This window comes from Podarcis melisellensis (assembly GCF_964234715.1).
Source record: "Podarcis melisellensis genome assembly, chromosome: 10".
Classification (NCBI taxonomy): Eukaryota; Metazoa; Chordata; class Lepidosauria; order Squamata; family Lacertidae; genus Podarcis; species Podarcis melisellensis.
The window spans coordinates 7,811,219-7,832,608 of NC_138542.1; the positions used below are offsets into that span (position 1 = coordinate 7,811,219).

The window sequence follows — 21,390 nt, forward strand, 5'->3', positions numbered from 1 at the left end:
CTCCTTCTGTGATGGAACTCCTATTTGGGGACTTCCCTGGCTTTTTTTCTGGCCCACGTAGGACCAGTCTGGATAGTTGGCCTTGATGAAGATTTGACGTTTTCATCCCCAAAAAGTTTTTGATTTGAGTTTCTACTGAAATGAGGCTGCATTTTAATGTTGTATTTTAATCTTGTTTTTAAGTTGTATTTTAATCAATTGTTTTATATCTGGTGTTAGCCACCCTGAGCCCGGTCTTGGCTGGGGAGGGCGGGGTATAAATAAAAATTATTATTATTATTATTATTATCCATCAAGCTTACTGAGCATACACAGTTCAGCAGACCAGATGCTCAACGCACTTGCACAGGAGTTCTTTAATGTTGATTCCTTATTCTTCATAACATTCTCATTGATTGTTGCTTTGTAGATACATGGGCAGGCATTATTCAGTCTCAGACAGCTGCATACTCCAATAAACTCTTGCTCATTGCAATGAACTATATGATCAAACCACCTGATGGTGCAGCCTTTTGTTTGGTATCTTCTCTATTGGATCCATAAGATCTCCCGATTTAAATTTGCTTCTTGCAAAAGTTGGTTGGTGCTAATGCAATGTTGCAGGAAAGAGTAAACTCGCCCAGAAATATGATAATTCAACTGGTCTGCAGAATCAATGCTCACGTGGCAACGTTATGAGCTAAGAGAGAATCCTCAGGGCTCACCCACATTGAAGTTTAATGTGGATTTGAAACCTCTTCTGTCTTTTATATTTTTTGTGGCATCCACACAACATCTACCTCAGAATGGCAGTCTATACTTTCCCCCTGCTAAATTTGGATATTCCTGATCCATGGATAATCCAACAAGAAAGCCCCATATAAATGTGTATGTTGCTTGACTGTGGACATACTGAAGTGAATTATGTGGGTGTCTTTTTAAATTGTGCTGTAACATTTTGTTGGGTGCCACCCATTGGCATTACCCCCCCCCACTTCCATTTCACACAAAGGAAATGATGCAGCCTTCCCTTTACAAGTAGCTGTTGCTGAACGCACATTTGCAGTATTTAAATGTTTTAAATACCAGTAACTATTTTGTGCCAAAGGCCTCTAGTACAAAACAGCTGCATTAAAAATAAAATTCATCCTTGCAGGTATAGGAGGCCAGAAAGGGAAGGAAAAGAAATACCCGTCTTTCATGGGAGTGACTGCAAATCCTTTTTGTGCAAACATGGTATTTAAAATAACTTGTATTTATTTAAAATATATATTAAATCACAGGTGTTCAGACACAGGTAAACAAATGCCCATGTGCATGTCTATAATGGACCTCAGGTTTTAGAAACTTATGGTGGCTAGGAAAGGATTAAGTGAGTGGAGAACAACCCACAGCATGAATATGTCCCATCACATACCATTGTTGTAAATAAAAATATGCCCTTTCCCTTATGGGGTATCCAAGAGCCCATATAGAGTCCTTACATAGGTTCCCTATTGGTAGGAGAAAATAACAGAGGCCAACCAGAGAATATTGAGAAGCAAGCAGCTAGTAAGCTTGATCTTTATTGATCTGTTGCAACAGGGTGCTCCCCTCACACGCAGGAGGGGAGGAGAGACCCAGAAAAATGGCATGCAAGGCCTTATAAAGACTTTTGAAATTGCCACCCTGTAGATCAAGACCACCCCCAGAAACATCATACATACATCACAGAAGGGGTGTAACCTAAGACCACCCCTCAGATAAGGCGGTCTAAAACAGAACATTTGCATGTTGTTTTCTCCTGTCGCTTTGTTTATTTCCTGTCTGGCAGGTTACTTGATTGGATTTCTTGGGGAGCCTGGGCAGTCTTGTAATGATAAGGCTCACACCCTTATTCAAACACAGATTAAGACAGGATTTGTGAAGGAAGAGACAATGGGGAAGCTTTTCCATTTTGACCATGCAGAGAAACATTTGCTCAGTTTAGGAATCAAAATGGCTCCAGGTTGGCTTTACTGTGCTGATCTATGTACGTGTGGTTATGAACGTTGCCATATATCTAAAACCATAAAATTCCTATCACACCATCCACCAAAGTGGATAGGAAACACTGAGATTTTGGAGGCATAGAACTGAAAACACTTCTGCGTCAGTGAAGATACACAAATGCACACATAGAAACTGGGGGAATGTTCAGGGAGGCAGGAGAGGATATATTGTTTATTAATATCCTTCCTAACTTGCGCTAGCAAGTTCTTTTACTTAGCAGGGTTTTACATTCCCCTTTTAAATGCACAGTGGTTAGCTGGTTGCAGGCTTGTGTAAGCCTCTCACTATTAGGTTCCTGGTAAGATCCCTTATAGGGACGCGGGTGGCACTGTAGGGTAAACCACAGCGCCTAGGACTTGCCGATCAGAAGGTTGGCAGTTCGAATCCCCGCGACGGGGTGAGCTCCCGTTGCTCGGTCCCAGCTCCTGCCAACCTAGCAGTTCGAAAGCATGTCAAAGTGCAAGTAGATAAATAGGTACCACTCTGGCAGGAAGGTAAACGGCGTTTTCGTGCACTGCTCTGGTTCGCCAGAAGCGGCTTAGTCATGCTGGTCACATGACCCGGAAGCTGTACGCCAGCTCCCTCGGCCAATAAAGCGAGATGAGCGAGCAACCCCAGAGTCAGTCACGACTGGACCTAATGGTCAGGGGTCCATTTACCTTTACCTTTTAAGATCCCTTATATCCCTCTTAAAAGAATAAACACACGGCAATCTTATTTAAAGTCAATAAAAGACTTCTATTGGCTCCCTTAAGGCAGACTTAGTTATAAGTAATATATGCATGTGGATCTACCCCATATGGGGAAATAATCCCAGGGACTGCAAGCTACCAGTCACTGCAGTTCACACGACGAAATAAAGATGGGAGAGAGTGCTGTATGCCCTGTCTTTTTCTTACCTGGACAGGTAAGGTCACACCCACCTCTAGTCACATGCAAAGGAAGTATGCCCCAGCCAGGAGGAAACAGGAAGTTTTCGACTGGCTGAACCAAACATTCCCTCGCATGTCCACTCTAGGAAAACAAGGAATGTTGTACTTGACTGCTACTTATGTATCACATCCCACAGAAACAGTGACCCAGGTACACATGAACACACTAGTATGGATGCAGCCTCAGAAAACAGATGGACTTTTCCTGAAAATTACCAAATGCTGAACCAATTCAAACCAATGTTTATTTGGGGCGCAGATTCTAGCACTAATCCTAAACCAGGATTACCTAGAAACAAATTAGGCTTATTTCAGTATAATTTTATTCCGGGTAACTATGCTGAAGAATGCAATCTCTGATAGTATTGCTTTCAGCTACTCTGTCTTATGTACATGAGGTGGTTATTCCTTCCAAATTCTTGCCCTTCTGCTTCTTTGTTTCCTGTCTCCCAATACTTCCTGAATTACTCATCTTGATAGTATCGGACTCACCTTGAAACTTCCTCTTACACCTTTCCAGAGGAATTGCAGGATAGAATTCCTTAGATAACAATATATTTAAGAGCAGCTTGATCTGCAAAAACCAGCAGGTGACATTTATTCACAGCGCAGGTATCTTCTAGGTATCTTCACCCCGTCACGGGGATTCGAACCACCAACCTTCGGCAAGCCCTAGGGTCTGTGGTTTAACCCACAGCGCCACCCTTGTCCCTTTGTTAGCATCTTAACACCTCTCAAACTCCAAAATATTTGCAATATTCCTTCTCTTCTGTGCTGATGAGGCTGTGAAACAACCAATTACCAGTACTTCATTGCATGTGGCAGTTCCTTCAGAAAGATCTTAACCACCTCTTTATTGCTGGCAGCTTACATGGAGATTGCACAACACCAAACAATCTAGTATTAAGGAGTAATATCAATGACTCTTCAGTATGGAATTTTGCATTGATGGGAAAGCTTTTGCATCACATCTGGTTGTCTTACTAAACCAGACTCTTTAAATTTGTAAATGAGAAGCAATCTTACCACTAGAACTTCTCTGTAATTCTGTAATTCTAGATCTGTAGTTCTAGATCCCATGGCAGAACAATTATGCAAGAGCTTTTCCTTCTGGACATGTTGCTAAATTACCTTTATTTTCCTATCCTTTATAAATTTAAATCCTCTATTAACTTTATTTTGCTTGGCACTTAGTTAAATACAACCCACACTTATTTAAAACTTCAGTTTTTAAAAAGCAAACTATAGTTACAAAGTCTGGATTGTGTAGCATCCACAGTCTTTAAATCGGACAAAAAATGATAGGAATTAAAATTAATGGCAGATGACCATTAAATATTCTCTTCCAAATGTTATAACATGCCCAAACATTATTTACATCCCAGATCTAAAAAATAGATGATCTTAAAAGATAAGGGAGGAAACTGCAAATTTATTTTCTACCTGTCCAGCAGGTGTCAGTGTGTGATTTTAAAAAAAATAAAAATAAAAGAATGTGTATATTCACAGCTATAAATCCACAAGAAACATTGATGAAAATGTCCTGAAATAATGAATTCCAAAGGAATGTCTTAATATTATCAAATCCCAGTTTGTTTTGGTGGCCAGAAGCGTAACCCTAAAGGAGAGGTTGTTGGTCTCCGCCTGCCATCAGGCCCAGCCAACATGGTCAATGGTCATGGAAGATGGAAATTGTAGTCTAGAAATATCTGGAGAGCCACAGCTTCCCCATTCTTGTCCTAAACGTTACTCAGAAGTAGCAATGTCAATTTTGCTTCTGTTTCTAATTTTTAAGATCCTGAATTCCATTCTCCACATTTATGCAGTAATTCAATTAAAAAAAATGAACAAAAGGTCTTCACCATTTTAGTGCAAATTTCTCCAAACATATTTTTGCAACCAGTTTCTTCTTATATAATGAATTTTTATATGTTATCTTCACTAATGTATGCATTGTATGCATGCCAAATAAATATATATGTTAAAACATTGGTTGGGGAATTGCATTGCAACATTTGGAGAAGCATTAATTTTAAATAATCGCTGCATTTTAGTACTCATATTGTTTGAGCAAGTGTGGATTTCATATAGTGCCTTTATTGTAAACTGGATTGAATCTCTACCCTATGTAGGTATAGGATTGTAGCTTTCAGTCGCTTTCTCTCAAAGGCATATGGGACAGAGCAGCCAACTGCACACACATTCACACTTCACAGTTAGTGAAAAGCCTCCCAAACTCTAGTGATTTAAAATAAGAAAAAGCTACCACGAACCTGCCAGAGGCATGCAATTGTGGTCATGCTGTATCAAGACGCAACTGTGAAGAGACACAGAGACATTGCTGGGGGCAGATTCATCTACGGAAATTACAGCCGTACCTCGGAAGTCAAACAGAATCTGTTCCAGAAGTCCGTTCAACTTCCAGAACGTTTGACTTCCAAAGCATGGCTTCTGATTGGCTACAGGAAGCTCCACATCAGACGTTTGGCTTCTAAAATAATGTTTGAAAACCGGAACACTCACTTCCAGTTTTTGATCGTTTGGGAGCTGGAACATTCGACTCCCAAGGCATTCAGGAGCCAAGGTACGACTGTACTCCCAATGCCACATATTCCAGTCGCAAAGGGACAGAGTTCAATGAGGTTCAGTAGGAGCTGCTGAAAACTAAACATATTCCTGTCTGCATAGCTCTGACCCAGCCTTTCTTTTGGTCATAAAAGAGTGTGAAAAGGAACAAGAAGCCAGCGGCTATCTTTGTTGCAATATATTGTTATGAGTTTGTGGTGGCCAGACTCCCCTTAAATTCCTGGGTCCAGTAGATGTTAGAATCTAATCAGGGCTCAGGGTCTGGATGCCAGACTCATAATCCCAAAACCCAGCCTCCCATGCTCAGAAAATGGCCAAGGTTGATAGGCCATTAGCAAAATGAAAGGAAGGTGATGAACCATTTGTTGTTGTTTAGTCATTTAGTCGTGTCCGACTCTTTGTGACCCAATGGACCAGAGCACACCAGGCACTCCTGTCTTCCACTGCCTCCCGCAGTTTGGTCAAACTCATGCTGGTAGCTTCGAGAACACTGTCCAACCATCTTGTCCTCCGTCGTCCCCTTCTCCTTGCGCCCTCCATCTTTCCCAACATCAGAGTCTTTTCCAGGGAGTCTTCTCTTCTCATGAGGTGGCCAAAGTATTGGAGCCTCAGCTTCACGATCTGTCCTTCCAGTGCGCACTCAGGGCTGATTTCCTTAAGAATGGAGAGGTTTGATCTTGCAGTCCATGGGACTCTCAAGAGTCTCCTCCAGCACCATAATTCAAAAGCATCCATTCTTCGGTGATCAGCCTTCTTTATGGTCCAGCTCTCACTTCCATACATCACTACTGGGAAAACCATAGCTTTAACTATATGGACCTTTGTTGGCAAGGTGATGTCTCTGCTTTTTAAGATGCTGTCTAGGAAAGCCAAAAAGAGAGTGAGTTTGTCCCAGACAGCAAATGGGTTAGTTAGAAGACAATGCCAGAGTTTGAAGTAGAGTTTTAGAGTTGGCTGTGATGTGGCCTAGGGGCGAAGAGATGACAAGCTGTAAAAGGTGGAGAGGAAGAGCACAATGTTTGCTTTTCTGCTGGAATCCAGGGCTGTGGCTATGGGAGAAATAATACCTTTTTCGGGTGTTGATGCCGTGAACCCCTTCAGCATAGCTAAGGTTGTATATATGTGTAAATAAACTATATATTCCTAAAGACTCCACATTCCCTGCTGTGCTTCATTCCCAAAAGGAAACATGAACACTGGGTGAAAGCCAGAAACTCCCCCAGGAATCTTACACTGCTCAGAAGTTGGGATTGTGCAACTATATGTTAAGCTCTACGTCACTCAGGCAACATTGTAGATTTCTCCCTTTTATGAACACAAAATATCAAACTTAAGAGGTAGAAGTGCAATTTTAAATGATAATTAAGTAGAAGTGCAATTTAAGAGGATGGTTTAACATGGATGAGTAATAGTAAAATCAGAATCAATTAAGCCACTGAAATATTAAACACCACCCAACTTGTGATATTTCATACTGTTCTATCTTGGAAGAAGAGCAAATGTTCCCATTAAAACTAGGACTACAATGTTTCATTAGTTATTAATCAGGTAGCAGATTAACAAAAAAACCTACAAATTTATTTCCTACAGAAAGCAATGTCTCTTCTATGATTTTTGCTCTCAGGCAGGCAGATGTGTCTACCATTTTAAAGCAAAATGAGGCTTTTTGACTTCAGAACTATTGCTTTTACTTGTATGAAATGTAATCAACCAACAAAATACAACTTCAAAGTCACTTACTTCTAGTAGTCGTGGTTAGGCTTTCAGCCTGATGGTTCAGTCCTATACATATCTACTTAGAAGTACACCTTATTGAGTTCAGTGGAGCTTACTCCCAGGTGCATGTGCATAGGATTACACTTACCTGGGAGTAAGCCCCATTTAACTCAGTGGTACCTATTTCTGCACAGACATGCACACAATTGCACAGTACAGTTTCTTTAATCAAGTGACACCTCTGGAGTTTGTTTCTTTATGAGTAAGATCTGTCTCTGGTTTTTAGTAATAATATTAGGGGAACTCTACTTATATATTTGGCATTGTAAGGAGCACAAGCTAGAAAAAAACACACACAAAATAATGGAAATCAAGCCTTCACTGTTGATGCTAAACGTCACTGGATTATTCAGCTGAAATTTCTGCCTGTCAAGAGCCTTGTTAGAAAAACAAAATTGGCAACCCTACTGCATTACAGCAAATGTCATCAAATGTGATGTTTCAGCTGGGGAGCTAAATATGCATTTTAAAAAGAGAGAGCCTGTGATGGAAAGAGAGAGCCAGAATGAAAATCACAGTGCCACATTCCTTGCAATTCCTTGTTTCCATTTAAGTTCATGATCACAAGCCTTATGTAATTATTCTCACAAAATAAATACAGGGCAAATAACTGTACAGTATCCTGGCTGCATTTCCTTTGGTTTATATTAGCAAATTGATTGCCTGTGTGCATGACTAATTTTGATTAAAATTGCTTCATCTGAATACCAAATCGGAGGCCTTCACTTTCATTAATCTGTGCATTTAGATAGCACTATTGGATTGATATATTTTTATTTAAAATTCTAAGAAAGAATGTGACTATCATTCTAGTAAATTTTAATACTGGATAAAAAAAGGCAACAGCAATATGAAGTAATCCATTGCAGTTTTGTAAGAGTTTGAGGTGCCAACTGACCAGAAGCCTGCTCCCATGTTATGATCTAAGTAACATTATAAATTGATTAAAAAACAATAACCTAATAGCAGTTAAAAAACCCCCAAAACAGCTGAATGTTTTCAGACTATAATAAAATGGGGGAGGTTTGGCTATATCCCCCCCTGCTGTGTTTAGGCATATGTTCTATCATAAAACAAGACAACAATATGCACTAAAATTAATTGTAGCTTTAAAAGGTAACAGAGGCATAGCTGTCAAGCGTCCCTTATTTGGAGGGACAGACCCTTATCCCAGCGCCATGTCCTGCTACTGTCCCTTATTGATGGATGTCCCTTAAATTTCCCGGGTTTCAAAGGAAGCAGCTCCTCTCCCTCCCTCCCTGCCGGCCAGGGAGGAGGGAGGCTCCAACTGTGTTGCTTGGCTGCCCGGCCCGCCCCCCTCCAGCCTCCTCTCACCAGTCTCGGCCCCCGGGAACCCCTCCCCGCCGGGACTGGTGGGAGCCTCCGGCCTTCCGCCACCATCCTCCTCACGGCCGCCGAACTGAGCGTCTCTGCCTGGAGTCTCCCCTCTGCCCGTCCCTGCTGCTCCTGCTAGGCCGTACTGCGGGTGTGCCGCCGAAGGACTCGAATGAGATGGGCAGCCTGGCATGGTCTATGAATTGATGAGGAGCCTTGAGAGGAGAGCGAGGGCAACCATAGAGAAAGCAGTTCAGAGAGAGGAGGAAGAGGAGGAGGCGGAGGTGCGGGCAGGTGTTTCAAGGGCTACAAGGGAAGGACCGCAAGCGCTTCTCCCATAGATTTGTAGTGGTAGACTAGCATAGATGGTCTGATCTGCGGGTTTACTTCGGGTGCTATTCCCCCCCCCCTTCCTCTCGCCCCACCTGATGGAATTGAGAGCTGCAGATGGAGCACGAGAGAAAAGATACAGAACTGCAGCAGCATCTTTGTAGCTTGGACTTCGTTTTGTGCAAAAAGTGGTTGCTGCTTGTAGTTATTTAATTGCAGTGTTTCATCTGCTGGTGTCTTGAGCAGCAACCTCTGGAAACGAAGGGCTAAAAACTGGCGCTGCTCTCCAAAATTATCTGGTCCCTTTTAACTGGTTGACCAAAATCCTTTATTTTGGCTGCTGGTCCCTTATTTTCAAATCTGTAAGTTGACAGCTATGAACAGAGGAGTTACACTTTTCTCAATATTGTACTGTTATGATCTATTTCTTCTGTGTATGGGTTGAATGTAGGGGCAGAGGCCTCAAACATTTTCCTCTGTGAATATGTGTAGGCCAAGGTGGAGTCATTACTTGGAATCGGATACTGTTTAGGAACATCACGTGCACCTCCCAAGAGTGAGACGCAAGTAATTTATTATGTTGTCTCTTATTTCTGACATTTAGACTTTTGTTTCATCAGTTTAGGCTTACGTAGCCAAAATAACAGCACCCACACACAAGAGGGAGATATCAGTAGGTGTGGAGGGGGACTCAAGTTTTGCAGAAGTAAAAAAAACACCTTTCAAGATTCCCTCCCCCGCAATTAGAACTGAACCTATGGAATTCAGATGGCCTGTTTGGGGTGTGTGGAATGGAAAACCAGATAGGAGGGGCAATGTAATGAAGTAACAGGAATCCTGAACAGGAGCATACCACATTGCCATATATTAGGGTTGCCATAATTCAAAAAAGTAAAATTATTGAGCTTTTGGGGGGAAACCTCCTCCCATAACAGCTTTCACTGCTGTTTCCGCTGCTTTTTCCATCACATTCCCATACATCCAATTTTCCCCAGACATTTTGCCGATCTGCCAAAATTCCCCCCAACACCATTTTTACACCAAAAACCAGGACATATCAGGAATTTTCCTGACGTATGACAAGCCACACACTGTATAGTTATAGTAGAACCCACTTGTAATTACAGTGGTACCTCAGGTTACAGACGCTTCAGGTTACAGACTCCGCTAACCCAGAAATAGTACCTCGGGTTAAGAACTTTGCTTCAGGATGAGAACAGAAATCACGCGGCGGCGGCCCCATTAGCTAAAGTGGTATCTCAGGTTAAGAACTGTTTCAGGTTAAGAACGGATCTCCAGAACGAATTAAGTTCTTAACCTGAGGCACCACTGTACTTACTTGCAAATTCCACTGTGCCGTATCTTTGTATCTATTTTTAAAGTCTGATCATTTGTATTTGTAATACTAAAATAAGATATGTAATTACTTGCTAAAATTTAAATTATTCACATTATACTTATTGTTCATGTGTAAATTAGATACAGTAAGAGTGGGTTGATAAGCAAACTGAAGTTGGCTGCCAAATTCGGCAGCAAATTAGCTGAGTTTAGTAGAGATTGAGAGTGAATATACCTGTTGCGTCCCAGTGAATGTACTAGCAGTAAGGTTATTATAAATTCAATTTCTTATCGCTTTATCTTGGCCAGGGCAATCCAAAGCGACCTGCCGACCAACAAATAAACTAACAGACAGACAACCCCCTCCCCATATAGACATTAAAACCAAGAGCAAAAAGAAACACAGCAAGCCCACAACTTGCAAATCCATTTAACTTGGGTGCATTCAGCTTCATGCACTTGGCAAATAATAAAATAAAAAGAAAGAGGGCAAAAAGCAGGAAAAAGACTTTGGCCATTGAATCCAATGTGTTTTGATTATATGCGATTTTGGCTTTAGGTGTGATTCCTATAACATAACCCGCATGTAAATTGCGGTATTGAGACATTCTCTTTTTACAGAAGCTTGATGGAATGAATGACCTTTTAGACCTTACAACTGATTTGTCCAGTTGCACAGTCATTGAGGGGGATGGAATTACAGTGGTGCCTCAGGTTACATACGCTTCAGGTTACATATGCTTCAGGTTACATACTCCGCTAAACCAGAAATAGTGCTTCAGGTTAAGAATTTTGCTTCAGGTTGAGAACAGAAATTGGGCTCTGGCAGTGCAGCAGCAGCAGGAGGCCCCATTAGCTAAAGTGGTGCTTCAGGTTAAGAACAGTTTCAGGTTAAGAACAGACCTCTGGAACGAATTAAGTACTTAACCTGAGGTACCACTGGACTCCAGGATTCCTTTTCCTTGCAAGGCCCCATGGGGCAGACTGCTAACATGCAGCAGTTCAACTGACTGCAGTAGTTTCATTATTAAAGTTGTGGTTACTTAACAATTAATCACCTAACAAATATTCATAAGTATGGTTGAAAATTGAACAACAGCTGTCATTTTCATCTTAAGTTAAATCTTTTTCAAACTTATGTTAAAAAAAACCCCCAAACTTCCCCGATCTTTCAATGCACTTACAGCACAAGACTTTACTCGGCCTTATTGAGTAGATACATATAGACTGACTCAACAAGCATATTGAGGGATCAGTTTTTCTGTACTATTTAAATTAATATATGTATTGAGGGAGTTCATTGGGACTAGCTGTATGCACTTGGACTGCAGCCTTCATTGGAATGAAGTCTCATTGAAATCATTTAGATTTAGTTGCAGCTAAGGTTGCAATCCTAAAATGAATTATCTTGCAGTTAGTTAGAAGTCTAGAGGTGGATTTAGTGGAGTGCTAATGATTCAGTGGCACTGGGCACGGAGCCTCAGGGCCACTAAGGGGTCCTGCAACTATGATGTAGAATGGAAGGCAAGAGGCAGTGTTTGTGTGTGTGCACCAAATTTTGGCATTGCACAAGGTGCCACTGAAATTTGAGGCTCCAAGATCCGCAACTGCTAAGTCCCACAACAAAAACTTATTTCTGAGTAACCATGCAATGGGTTGGGCTGAATACCCAGCTACCATACTGCATTCAAAGGGGCTTTACTCCCAGGTCAGTCGGGTTAGACTGGAAGTTGTTACATGGAAGGTGTCATGGGCTTTGAAGACACTCGAACTCAGGACGCAAGGGAGAAACGTGCCGAGAGGAAGGCACACTTGGCAAATCAACTCCCGCCCGGAAACCAATGTCCCCACTGTGGAAAGACGTGTGGATCCAGAATTGGACTCCATGGTCACTTACGGACTCATTGTTAAAGCCGTGTTTATGGAAGACAATCTTACTCGGCTACGAGGGATCGCCAAAGAAGAAATGGAATGTAGAAATGCTTATTTCTGATTAAACATGCACAAGGTCAGGCGGCTGAAAAGGTGGCATATAAGTTTTAACTATTATTTTGTTTGCATCCCTGTTTCAAGAGACAAGCAAGTGCATCTCCAGGCTGCAGTGCAGAGACCACTAACTTGAAACCTGCCTTGTTTTTGCCTCTTTATTTGGGTTTTGACCCTTTATTGTTGTATTATTTTGTTGTTAGCCGCCCTGAGCCCGGCTTCGGCTTGAGGGGGGGCGGGATATAAATAAAAATTATTATTATTATTATTATTATTATTATTATTATTATTATTGTAAACCGCCCAGAGAACTTAAGACAACTGGATAGTTTAGAAGCGTAACTGCTGGTAAACAGGCCAACTTATGTGTTTTATGTGGACAAGATAAATAGGCAATTGTGAGGACTTTCCCTAAGAAAGAATGCTGTGTCTTCCTAGGGAAGAGTCGGAATCTTGTTTGTTTTTATGCGTTTTTATTCTTCTTTAGGCCTCACATAACTTTATTCAGTTGGGCACGAATTCCTTCCCTTTCTAATGTAAAGGGAAGTTTTCCTTCTGCACATAACTGTGGCCTTATGGGAAGTCTTGCTTCTTTCCTCTTGCATTCTGGGAAGTCTCGCTTATAATCTTCTCTCTGTTTCTGCACACACTGTACGAACCTGCTCCAAACACCAAGACATTCCCTCATCGCTCAGTTCACCTCAAGTTCATGGTGACTTGTACTCCATGCATAGCTGACCACATCTATAGAACTTGATTATTATATTCTTTCATGTTATGATCAATCATTAGTAATCGTCTGTGTTATATTAATCTTTAGTTATAATTAATTAGGAGGTTTCATGCTTGTCTAGTCCCAACCTCGTTTCCCAGCCTTTAATCTACCAGTGATAAATGTTCACATGTAATTCCCACCCCTCACATGTAATTCCCGCCTTGCATTTGCATTAACCAATAGGCAATGAGTTTCTTTGTGTTTGTATCAACCAATCAACCACAAGTACACCTGTGGCAATGCTTTGTAATATTCAATAAAAGAGAGGTCCCGGGACTTCCCCGGCAGACGCCTCTCACATGACACCTACTACTCGTCTCCCGTGATTTTCATTCCTACATCTGGTGACCCCGGACGTGCCAGATCCCTTACGCAGCCTAGCACCTGTACTTCACTCGACTGGAAAAGTCTCAGCGCGCTTACTTCGTGAGTATGGGGGGCGATTTGACAAAATTACAGAAAGAACATGCCAGGGAATTGTTTTCTCTAGTTAGACAGCGAGTTGTGGGTGTTAATGTTTCCTTAAAAGAAATTGAACAGCTCCTTGGTGAGATTGCTTGCCAATGTCCCTCCTACCCCGAAAGGGGGTCCCTTGAGGTGGGGACTTGGCAAAAGATCGGGAAGACCCTCTTTGCAGAACCGAGGGCTTCAATTCATTGTCTGCTCACCTGGCAGAAATGTGCAGCTGCCGTTGCTAAATTAGGACCCCAGGCGTCTCCTTCGGCCCCTGCCCTTCTGGCTGTAGCAGACAATCCCCCCCCTCCTTATCCTAAGCTTTTGCCTCCATTGCAGCCTTGCCAACCCCTCCCTACACCTCAGCCCACAAACCCATCCACCCCTCCCCTTCCTCCTTTGCCTGCCACAACCCCTGCGTGCTCTCCTACAGGAGCTGTGCGCACCTCACTTTCCCTGGCTAGGCAGAAAGGAATTCTGTCCTTAGAGGAGGAATCTGTGTGGGCTGGGGAATTGCCTTCTGCAATCCCTATTAGCTCTTTTGTTAATATTAAACAACAACATTCAGAGCCCTACCATCAATTTATAGATAGATTGAAAGAAGCAGTCACCAGGCAGGTTGATAATACTACAGCCCAGAATGAACTGATGGAAAAATTGCCTTTTGAAAATGCAAACACCTACTGTAAGAAGGCTTTGCAGTCAATCATTAACCGTCCTAAATACGATCCGGCTCAGAGGATTCAATCCTGTGCGGAATTTGGCAGCCAGAGCCATGCCATGTCCTTGCTTGCCAGAGCCAATCCAAATTTGGCAGCCAACCAAATGCTTTTAAATGCTGCTCAATATGTAGTTTTTGAAAGTGAATTTAAGCATAGCGCAGTAGCCCTGTCCTGTTGGATGCCCTTACTGTGTTTATTAATGGAGCCCCCTCCAGGGGGGTCGTTGCATGGCTACAAAATGATAAATGGCACAGCCTCTACATTCTTCTACAGAAGTTTGCCCAGCATTCTGAGCTGGCAGCTGCTGTTAAAGTTTTGCATCATTTCTCCACGCAGCCAATTCCATGACCCCATACGTGGCTTCCTTTAATGTTACTTGTGCCCGTATGGTGAGCTGCACAAAAACCAACAGTGTAAAAATGGGCAAGGATAACTTCAATTGTTCTGATTATGTAAATATTTCATATATATATAAATACACAGAGCTGCCTGACGGCTGGTTTTGGTCGTGTCCAGGCTTCACGTTTAATTATATTCCTGCAAACATTAGCCATGGCACGCCCTGCTGCTTAAGCCGTATGTCTATTATTTTACCCAAGAAGCATCATTTATCCCGCTCTCGATATCGACGTGCTATAGAATTGAATAATAATTGCGATGATTCTGTCTCTCTCCCTAGCAGATCTGAATATATTTCTCTAGCTGTATCTCTTCTAGGAGTCCCTGGACTGGCTGTCCGGAATAGCAGGAATATTAACTCTTTAGCTTGCTCCGCAGCAAAAGCCTTGAATTCTACTTCACAAGCTCTTCACCTTTTGAATAAAGAACAGAGTGAATTGCATCACGGACTCATAGAATTGCGCTGCTATCGATTATCTATTGATGCTCCATCATTACGGATGCGAACAAGTGGAAAACATGTGCTGCTTTAATGTCACTGACAATTCTAAGGCTATTCAAAAACAAATCTCTCATTTGCAAAATCTCATACATCATATCAAACAGGATGTTGGTTTTCCTGCTTTCTGGGATTCTTTCACCCAGTGGCTTACCGCTTGGCTGCCAAACCTTACTTGGCTTCGTAATCTCTTTCAATATGCTATCGTCATAATTTGCATGTTGATTTTATTATGCTGCTTCCTTCAATGCATTCCTGGCCTCATAAGTCTTTTCTCTCGACTTCTCTGTCCCCCTCAGCCACCCAATAAAATCCTTGCTGCTTATTTTGCGAAATGGCAACACCAACAGTAAACCAAAGGGGAGATATGGGCAGATTTATTTCGAGCATGCGTTGGCAAACCACGTATCTCGTAGTATTTTTTGTCCCATCCTCCCTGGCGAATTTATTTTGGGCATTCGCTGGCACACCACTAATCCCGAAATATTTTTGCCTTATTTACCCAGTACGCCTCGCAAAAAAGAAAAGAAAGGGGGAGATAAAGGGAAGTTTTCCTTCTGCACATAACTGTGGCCTTATGGGAAGTCTTGCTTCTTTCCTCTTGCATTCTGGGAAGTCTCGCTTATAATCTTCTCTCTGTTTCTGCACACACTGTACGAACCTGCTCCAAACACCAAGACATTCCCTCATCGCTCAGTTCACCTCAAGTTCATGGTGACTTGTACTCCATGCATAGCTGACCACATCTATAGAACTTGATTATTATATTCTTTCATGTTATGATCAATCATTAGTAATCGTCTGTGTTATATTAATCTTTAGTTATAATTAATTAGGAGGTTTCATGCTTGTCTAGTCCCAACCTCGTTTCCCAGCCTTTAATCTACCAGTGATAAATGTTCACATGTAATTCCCACCCCTCACATGTAATTCCCGCCTTGCATTTGCATTAACCAATAGGCAATGAGTTTCTTTGTGTTTGTATCAACCAATCAACCACAAGTACACCTGTGGCAATGCTTTGTAATATTCAATAAAAGAGAGGTCCCGGGACTTCCCCGGCAGACGCCTCTCACATGACACCTACTACTCGTCTCCCGTGATTTTCATTCCTACACTAATGTCTTGTGTTTTAACTTCTGTTTCAGAGAGGATCCGTTCCTGGCTCTCCGACGGGTTCGCATTTTTATTTAGCTCGTTTCTCCCGCGAACTCGTCTGGGCCTCGGACTGGCGGCCCTTACTCCGCACTGGACTCTTCCACGAGGCCAAACTCTGCTTCTCGCCCCACGACAGACAGTTGAGGGCCGGTGAGGAAGAAAACTCCCGCCGAACTTGTCCGCGGCCTCTCCGAGCCTTCGCCTCCGGCCGGTGAACGCGACCCTCCTGCGGCCCCGGCCGGGCCCTGCGGCGGCCTCCCTCCTGGCGGATCCTTTCCCCTCAGAAGGAGCCGCTCGGCGCTGGCTCGGGCCTACCCTCTTCCCGCCTTTCCTAGGCCGCGCTGCCTTTCGGGAGGAAGGGGGCGAGAGAGAGGCCTCCGCCGCCTGGGCAGGTGCTGGGCAGCTCCCGCCCTCCGGCCTGAAGGAAGCCGAGGCGTTTCTGGGAAGGGCCCTGCCGGGGCAACGAGAGGACGCGGGGGCAACCGAGCCGGCCGCCGGCCATGTAAACAAGCGCAGCCCTCGGAAGGCAGGCGGGCTCGCTCTCCCCTTGGCGGCCTCAGTAAGTAGAGCGAGGAACCGGGAGGAGGGGGGCGGCAGCGTGCATGTGTGGATGCGTGGACGCGTGTGTGCTCGTCGCCCTGCTCCGACGTTCTCTCTGGCGGCGACTTCCTCCTCCTCCTCGTCCTCCAGAAAGTCGTACCTGCCGCTCATCCACCTGGAGGAGGAAAAGCGGCAGGCAAACCTCTCCGCCTAGCTTTGGGGTAGTTGGGTCTCTCCGTCTCGCGGCAGTGAGAAAAGTTTGCTAAAAAGTTGAATGATCGGTTGGTTTCGTGTTAAAAATTAGTTTCATTCTGGTGCGCTGCTGCTGCTGTAATAGGGAATTCGGGGGGGAAAGAATAATAATAATAAAGATGGATGTTCTAAAAATTAATAGTTGGAAAGGTGTTGTGTCAAAAAGGCACGCACGCACACGGAGGTTTGGGTAGATGTAAATAAAACTTTTTGCTGATTAAGTCCCCCCCCCCCAAATTTATCACTGCTATCCCTATTCTCGAAAAGAGTAAGAAATAGATTGTAGTTCTGTGTTTTTGTGTTGGAAGTTATTACAAATGTAAAGGGCACAAAGTGTTTTATACGCTTGCTGTGCATTTCTAAGGCTTTTTGTAGTCTCTCGAACTCTGCCCCATTATTTTAGGCTCCGGTTTAAGCTCCTGTTCCTGGAAATGTCTTTACACGAGCAAAAGCTCTATCCCAGGGACTGTGGAGAGAGGAATAAGTATTTGCATGGCTAAAGAGGGCATATATTAGGGCATGGGCGAATGCCCTATTTTTGAAACACAACTCTCTTCCTGCTTGGGGTTTAGGAGATGTCAGGCGCGGTTTTTTTGGAAGTATATTTTAGTAATAAAAAAATTCAAATGAGCAGTAACATATTCAAAGTTATTTGTGTGCTTTAACATTCATTTCTACAAATGAAGACCAGTTTCCTCCTTGGTCAGTCTGTCACACTTACCAGTGTTCAATGCTAACTTCATTAATGTTTTTCACAGCACATTAGAGGCACAAAAGAGAAATGTGGTTTTGGAAAAAGCATGTTTAATAGGGGTGTTCAGCGGCTCTGTATAAGCTATCACAACTCAAACAGGTGCCTTGCAGGTGCTTTTTCTTGCCTAAGTCAAATTGTGGTTTTAGCAAGGTGTTCTGAGTTGCTCTGACTCCCTGAAGGCCTTGTTTTTCTCTGTTGATTCGGGTCACCAAAAAAGCAAATTGAAGCAAATCGAAATTGATGAAGGAGATGCCCTGTGAATTGAAGTGCAGGAGAGGGGTAGCTTCTTTTGATGAACAGATCTAGCTTTTCATTGGAGGCAGTTATTTTACCAGGGCTCTCCAGTTACTGTACAGTGCCTTTGGGAGATGGATGTTGACATAAAGAATTTGTTCCATGTGCTTGTTGCAAGTCCGTCCATTCCCTGGCTTATTGTTTTAGACACATGTGAAACTGTCAAATGTTTCATATGAACATAACCATGAGAAAGGCTTTTCTCTTTATTATACACTGTTTTATTATCTTAACAATTCAAATATACTGAAGGCATTGCATGAACCAGTTGGAAGCCAAAGCAGCTTAATTGCCAGATTGTTGGGCCCTGCATGGTAATGCTGGAAGCAATACATGTGCGTTTATAGGTTCCCTTGTCAATGGAGTATCTTGATTGATTTGTCAGTGCCTTGTCTCACCTTACAATGAAAACAAGCATTGCTATGACAGTGGGGATTCCTTGGCCTTGGTGCAGCAGTTTGGTGGTTGCAAAGATGAAAAGGACTAGCCTCCAGTATTTGAGATCCATCAGGCCTTTTGGTGCATTGAATATGCTTTAGATACATAGTGTGGACCTGCTAACCAGTGATGAGAGTAGCATCCCAGGTTAGATAAGAATTGCATCACTCATATGATGAAGATGGATGTTCTGCCTTAGTAGCTGAGCACGGGATCTTTCTGTATCTCTGTCAATTGCAAGAGATACTTAGTATTCACAGCCAAGTGCAAAGCAGAGTAAGGACCAGCTTTTAGACTTAAAACATTTTAGTTACAGCTTTTAAACGAATCATCACCTACTCATTTTCTTTTCCACCACATACTTGCCTCCTTCAAGGCACAGCCAGAGTTCATGCTCAGTGAGAAGTAGAAGATGTTGAGTGGTTTTAAATTACTGATGTTGCTGGTTGCTCCACCTCTTATAAGGTAGAAAACGTGGCTGAAATCCCTTGCTGTCAGGTGCCTGCTAAGTGGGCTGGATCCAAATGAGTTCACTGCTGTGACTGCACATTGTCTTTTGTTTTGTTTTGCTTTGTTCCCTTACAGGTTTTTATATCAAGAAAATACTTTCTGTGAATATGGCAAATTGTTTCTACCACAAAGATTGTTTCCCTCCCCGCCCCCAGCAGAGCTTGTTAGCTTCAAAGCTCATTCTTGACTCTGACAGAATTTTACTAATTGACAAAATCATTAGAGGTGTCTTGGTTCATCTTAACAGCAAGCACTTTTTTCTTCTTCTGGGAAAATACAATGTTTCAGTGATATTAGCAAATTCCGTAGTTCAGGACAGCAGTATTTTGGGACAGCAAAATATCTTCTTGCAAGTGGGCCCTCTGCAAGATTTTTTTTGGGGGGGGAGGACACTCAGATTTGGGTGGGAATAACCAAAAAGCCAATACATGTCATTGTGGGTGACTAGCTGTCTTGGTCTAGACTAGTACCCATCAATAAAGAAGCGCATGTCTGGAACCTGTAATAGTTTTATTAAAAGACTGCAGATCTTCTCATCAATTGATGGTGTGTACCATCTATATTCTTGCAGGCCCCAAAACCTTCCCTCCATTTTTATTTCCCAGAGCAGTAGTCTGTAGATGCTTGCTCTATTCCAATGATCTTGGTGTTCTGCATCGCTTCTGTTACTAATAACATATATCAAAAACAAGCCCAGTTCCTCCATTTGTTGACTTCCTTAGATTCCTTGCTTAAAAGAGGAAATACTGGTTCATATAACACTAAACCATCCACATTTTTGGATGACTTAGGCTGCATATGCACCATAGATTTAAAGCACATTGATTCTTAAAGGAATCCTGGGAACTGTAGCTTTGTGAAGGATAAACTATAATTCCCATGATTCTTTTGGGGAAGGGGGAAATGTACTATAAATATATGGTTTGTATGTAGCCCTAGTGGTTTGCATGCTCCTCCCTCCTTGAGTCAAATAATCTTGGTGTAGCGAGTCCTGGTTAGCAACAAGCAGTGGTTACAGTAGTTGCTAGCCAAGTCAGCTTCATACCATAAAGGTATGGGTTATCAAGCAGGCTTGTTTAGCAACTAACCATTGCTTGTTTTAAACCAGGATTCCTGGCTCTGGCATAAGTAGCAGTGTGGAATAGAAGCATGTGCTTCAGTTAGGCTTGCTGAGGCTCATTAATGTGATGCTCAGCTTTGGTTTAGAATAATAATAATAATAATAATAATAATAATAATAATAATAATAATATATTACTTATACCCTGCCCATCTGGCTTGGTCTCCCCAGCCACTCTGGGCGGCTTCCAACAGGAGATCAAAAATGCATCTAGTGTTAGATCTGAACGAGCCCATTTTACAGCTTAAACAGCATGGTGTGTGTTTATCCAATTACAGTAGTACCTCGGTTTAAGAAGAGTCCGGTTTAAGAACGATTTGGTTAACAAACTCTGCAAAACCAGAAATAGTGTCTTGGTTTGAGAACTTTACCTCGGTCTAAGAATGTAATCCGAACGGTGGAAGGGCACCATTTAAGAATGGTTTTGGTTTTAGTTTAAGAACAGACTTCCAGAATGGATTAAGTTTGTAAACCGAGCTACCACTGTACTGGTTGTTATTATCTACAAGTTACTAGCAGGCCAGTGTTTCTCAGACTTTTTGAGCTTGGTCCCCCCCCCCCTTCTAAGCTTGATTTAACATCTAGCTTCCCCAACCCAGTAGCAATAATTTGCTCTACACATAAGCATGTTGTGTGCATTCAGACTGCTGCTATTTGCAAGGATCTATGGGTGGGCTCATGAATCCAGCATTGGCATTAGAAAAAGAATAGGACAGAGCATCTCTGATCCCTCCTAAATCACACATAGGGAAGTGCCATTAGTACAAAGCAGATGCACTTTGCAAAATGTATTGGGATGGGACAGACTTCTAGATCCAACATGGATCAGGGAGGACTCTCTGTCAGGGGGCATTTAACCCAGCTAAATATTGGTGGCTGTTGGGAAGAAGGCTGCACCTGCCTCAAAGTCGGATCCCTCCCTGGAACTTCACAGAATCCACTCCCAAGTGTTCTGTGCTTCCCAAGGAGGCATGGTGCAGTTGGTGATCCACTAAGAATAGTTTATTACCAAATATGATTCACAGTCTGCTGTTTTCCTATATGCTGAATTAATTCATTTCCTATTTATTCTTTTGGGCAACTTTTAGCATATGTCTCCACATGTATGCGTGAAAAACCGGTTCCTCTTTTAAAAGTTGCTATTACGGTAAGGATGTATTTGACTACTCGCAACAGGAAAAGC

The 21,390-nt window shown here is 42.6% G+C and overlaps 1 protein-coding gene across 2 annotated transcripts in view; it reads left to right on the forward strand.

Moving 5' to 3' along the window:
• Positions 1 to 16,470: 16,470 nt before the first annotated feature.
• Positions 16,471 to 21,390, forward strand: part of PIK3CG (phosphatidylinositol-4,5-bisphosphate 3-kinase catalytic subunit gamma) — a 34,136-nt gene continuing 29,216 nt past the window's right edge. The window contains exon 1 of one of the 2 annotated variants that reach the window (XM_081927645.1): positions 16,471 to 16,858. Coding sequence is in view for 1 of the 2 variants with exons in the window: in XM_081927644.1 (XP_081783770.1) it covers positions 21,313 to 21,354 (42 nt within the window). In the remaining variant the exon portion in view is untranslated. Of the gene's footprint in view, positions 16,859 to 21,225; positions 21,355 to 21,390 lie in introns of those variants that run through there. The other variant, XM_081927644.1, reaches the window with a different exon arrangement.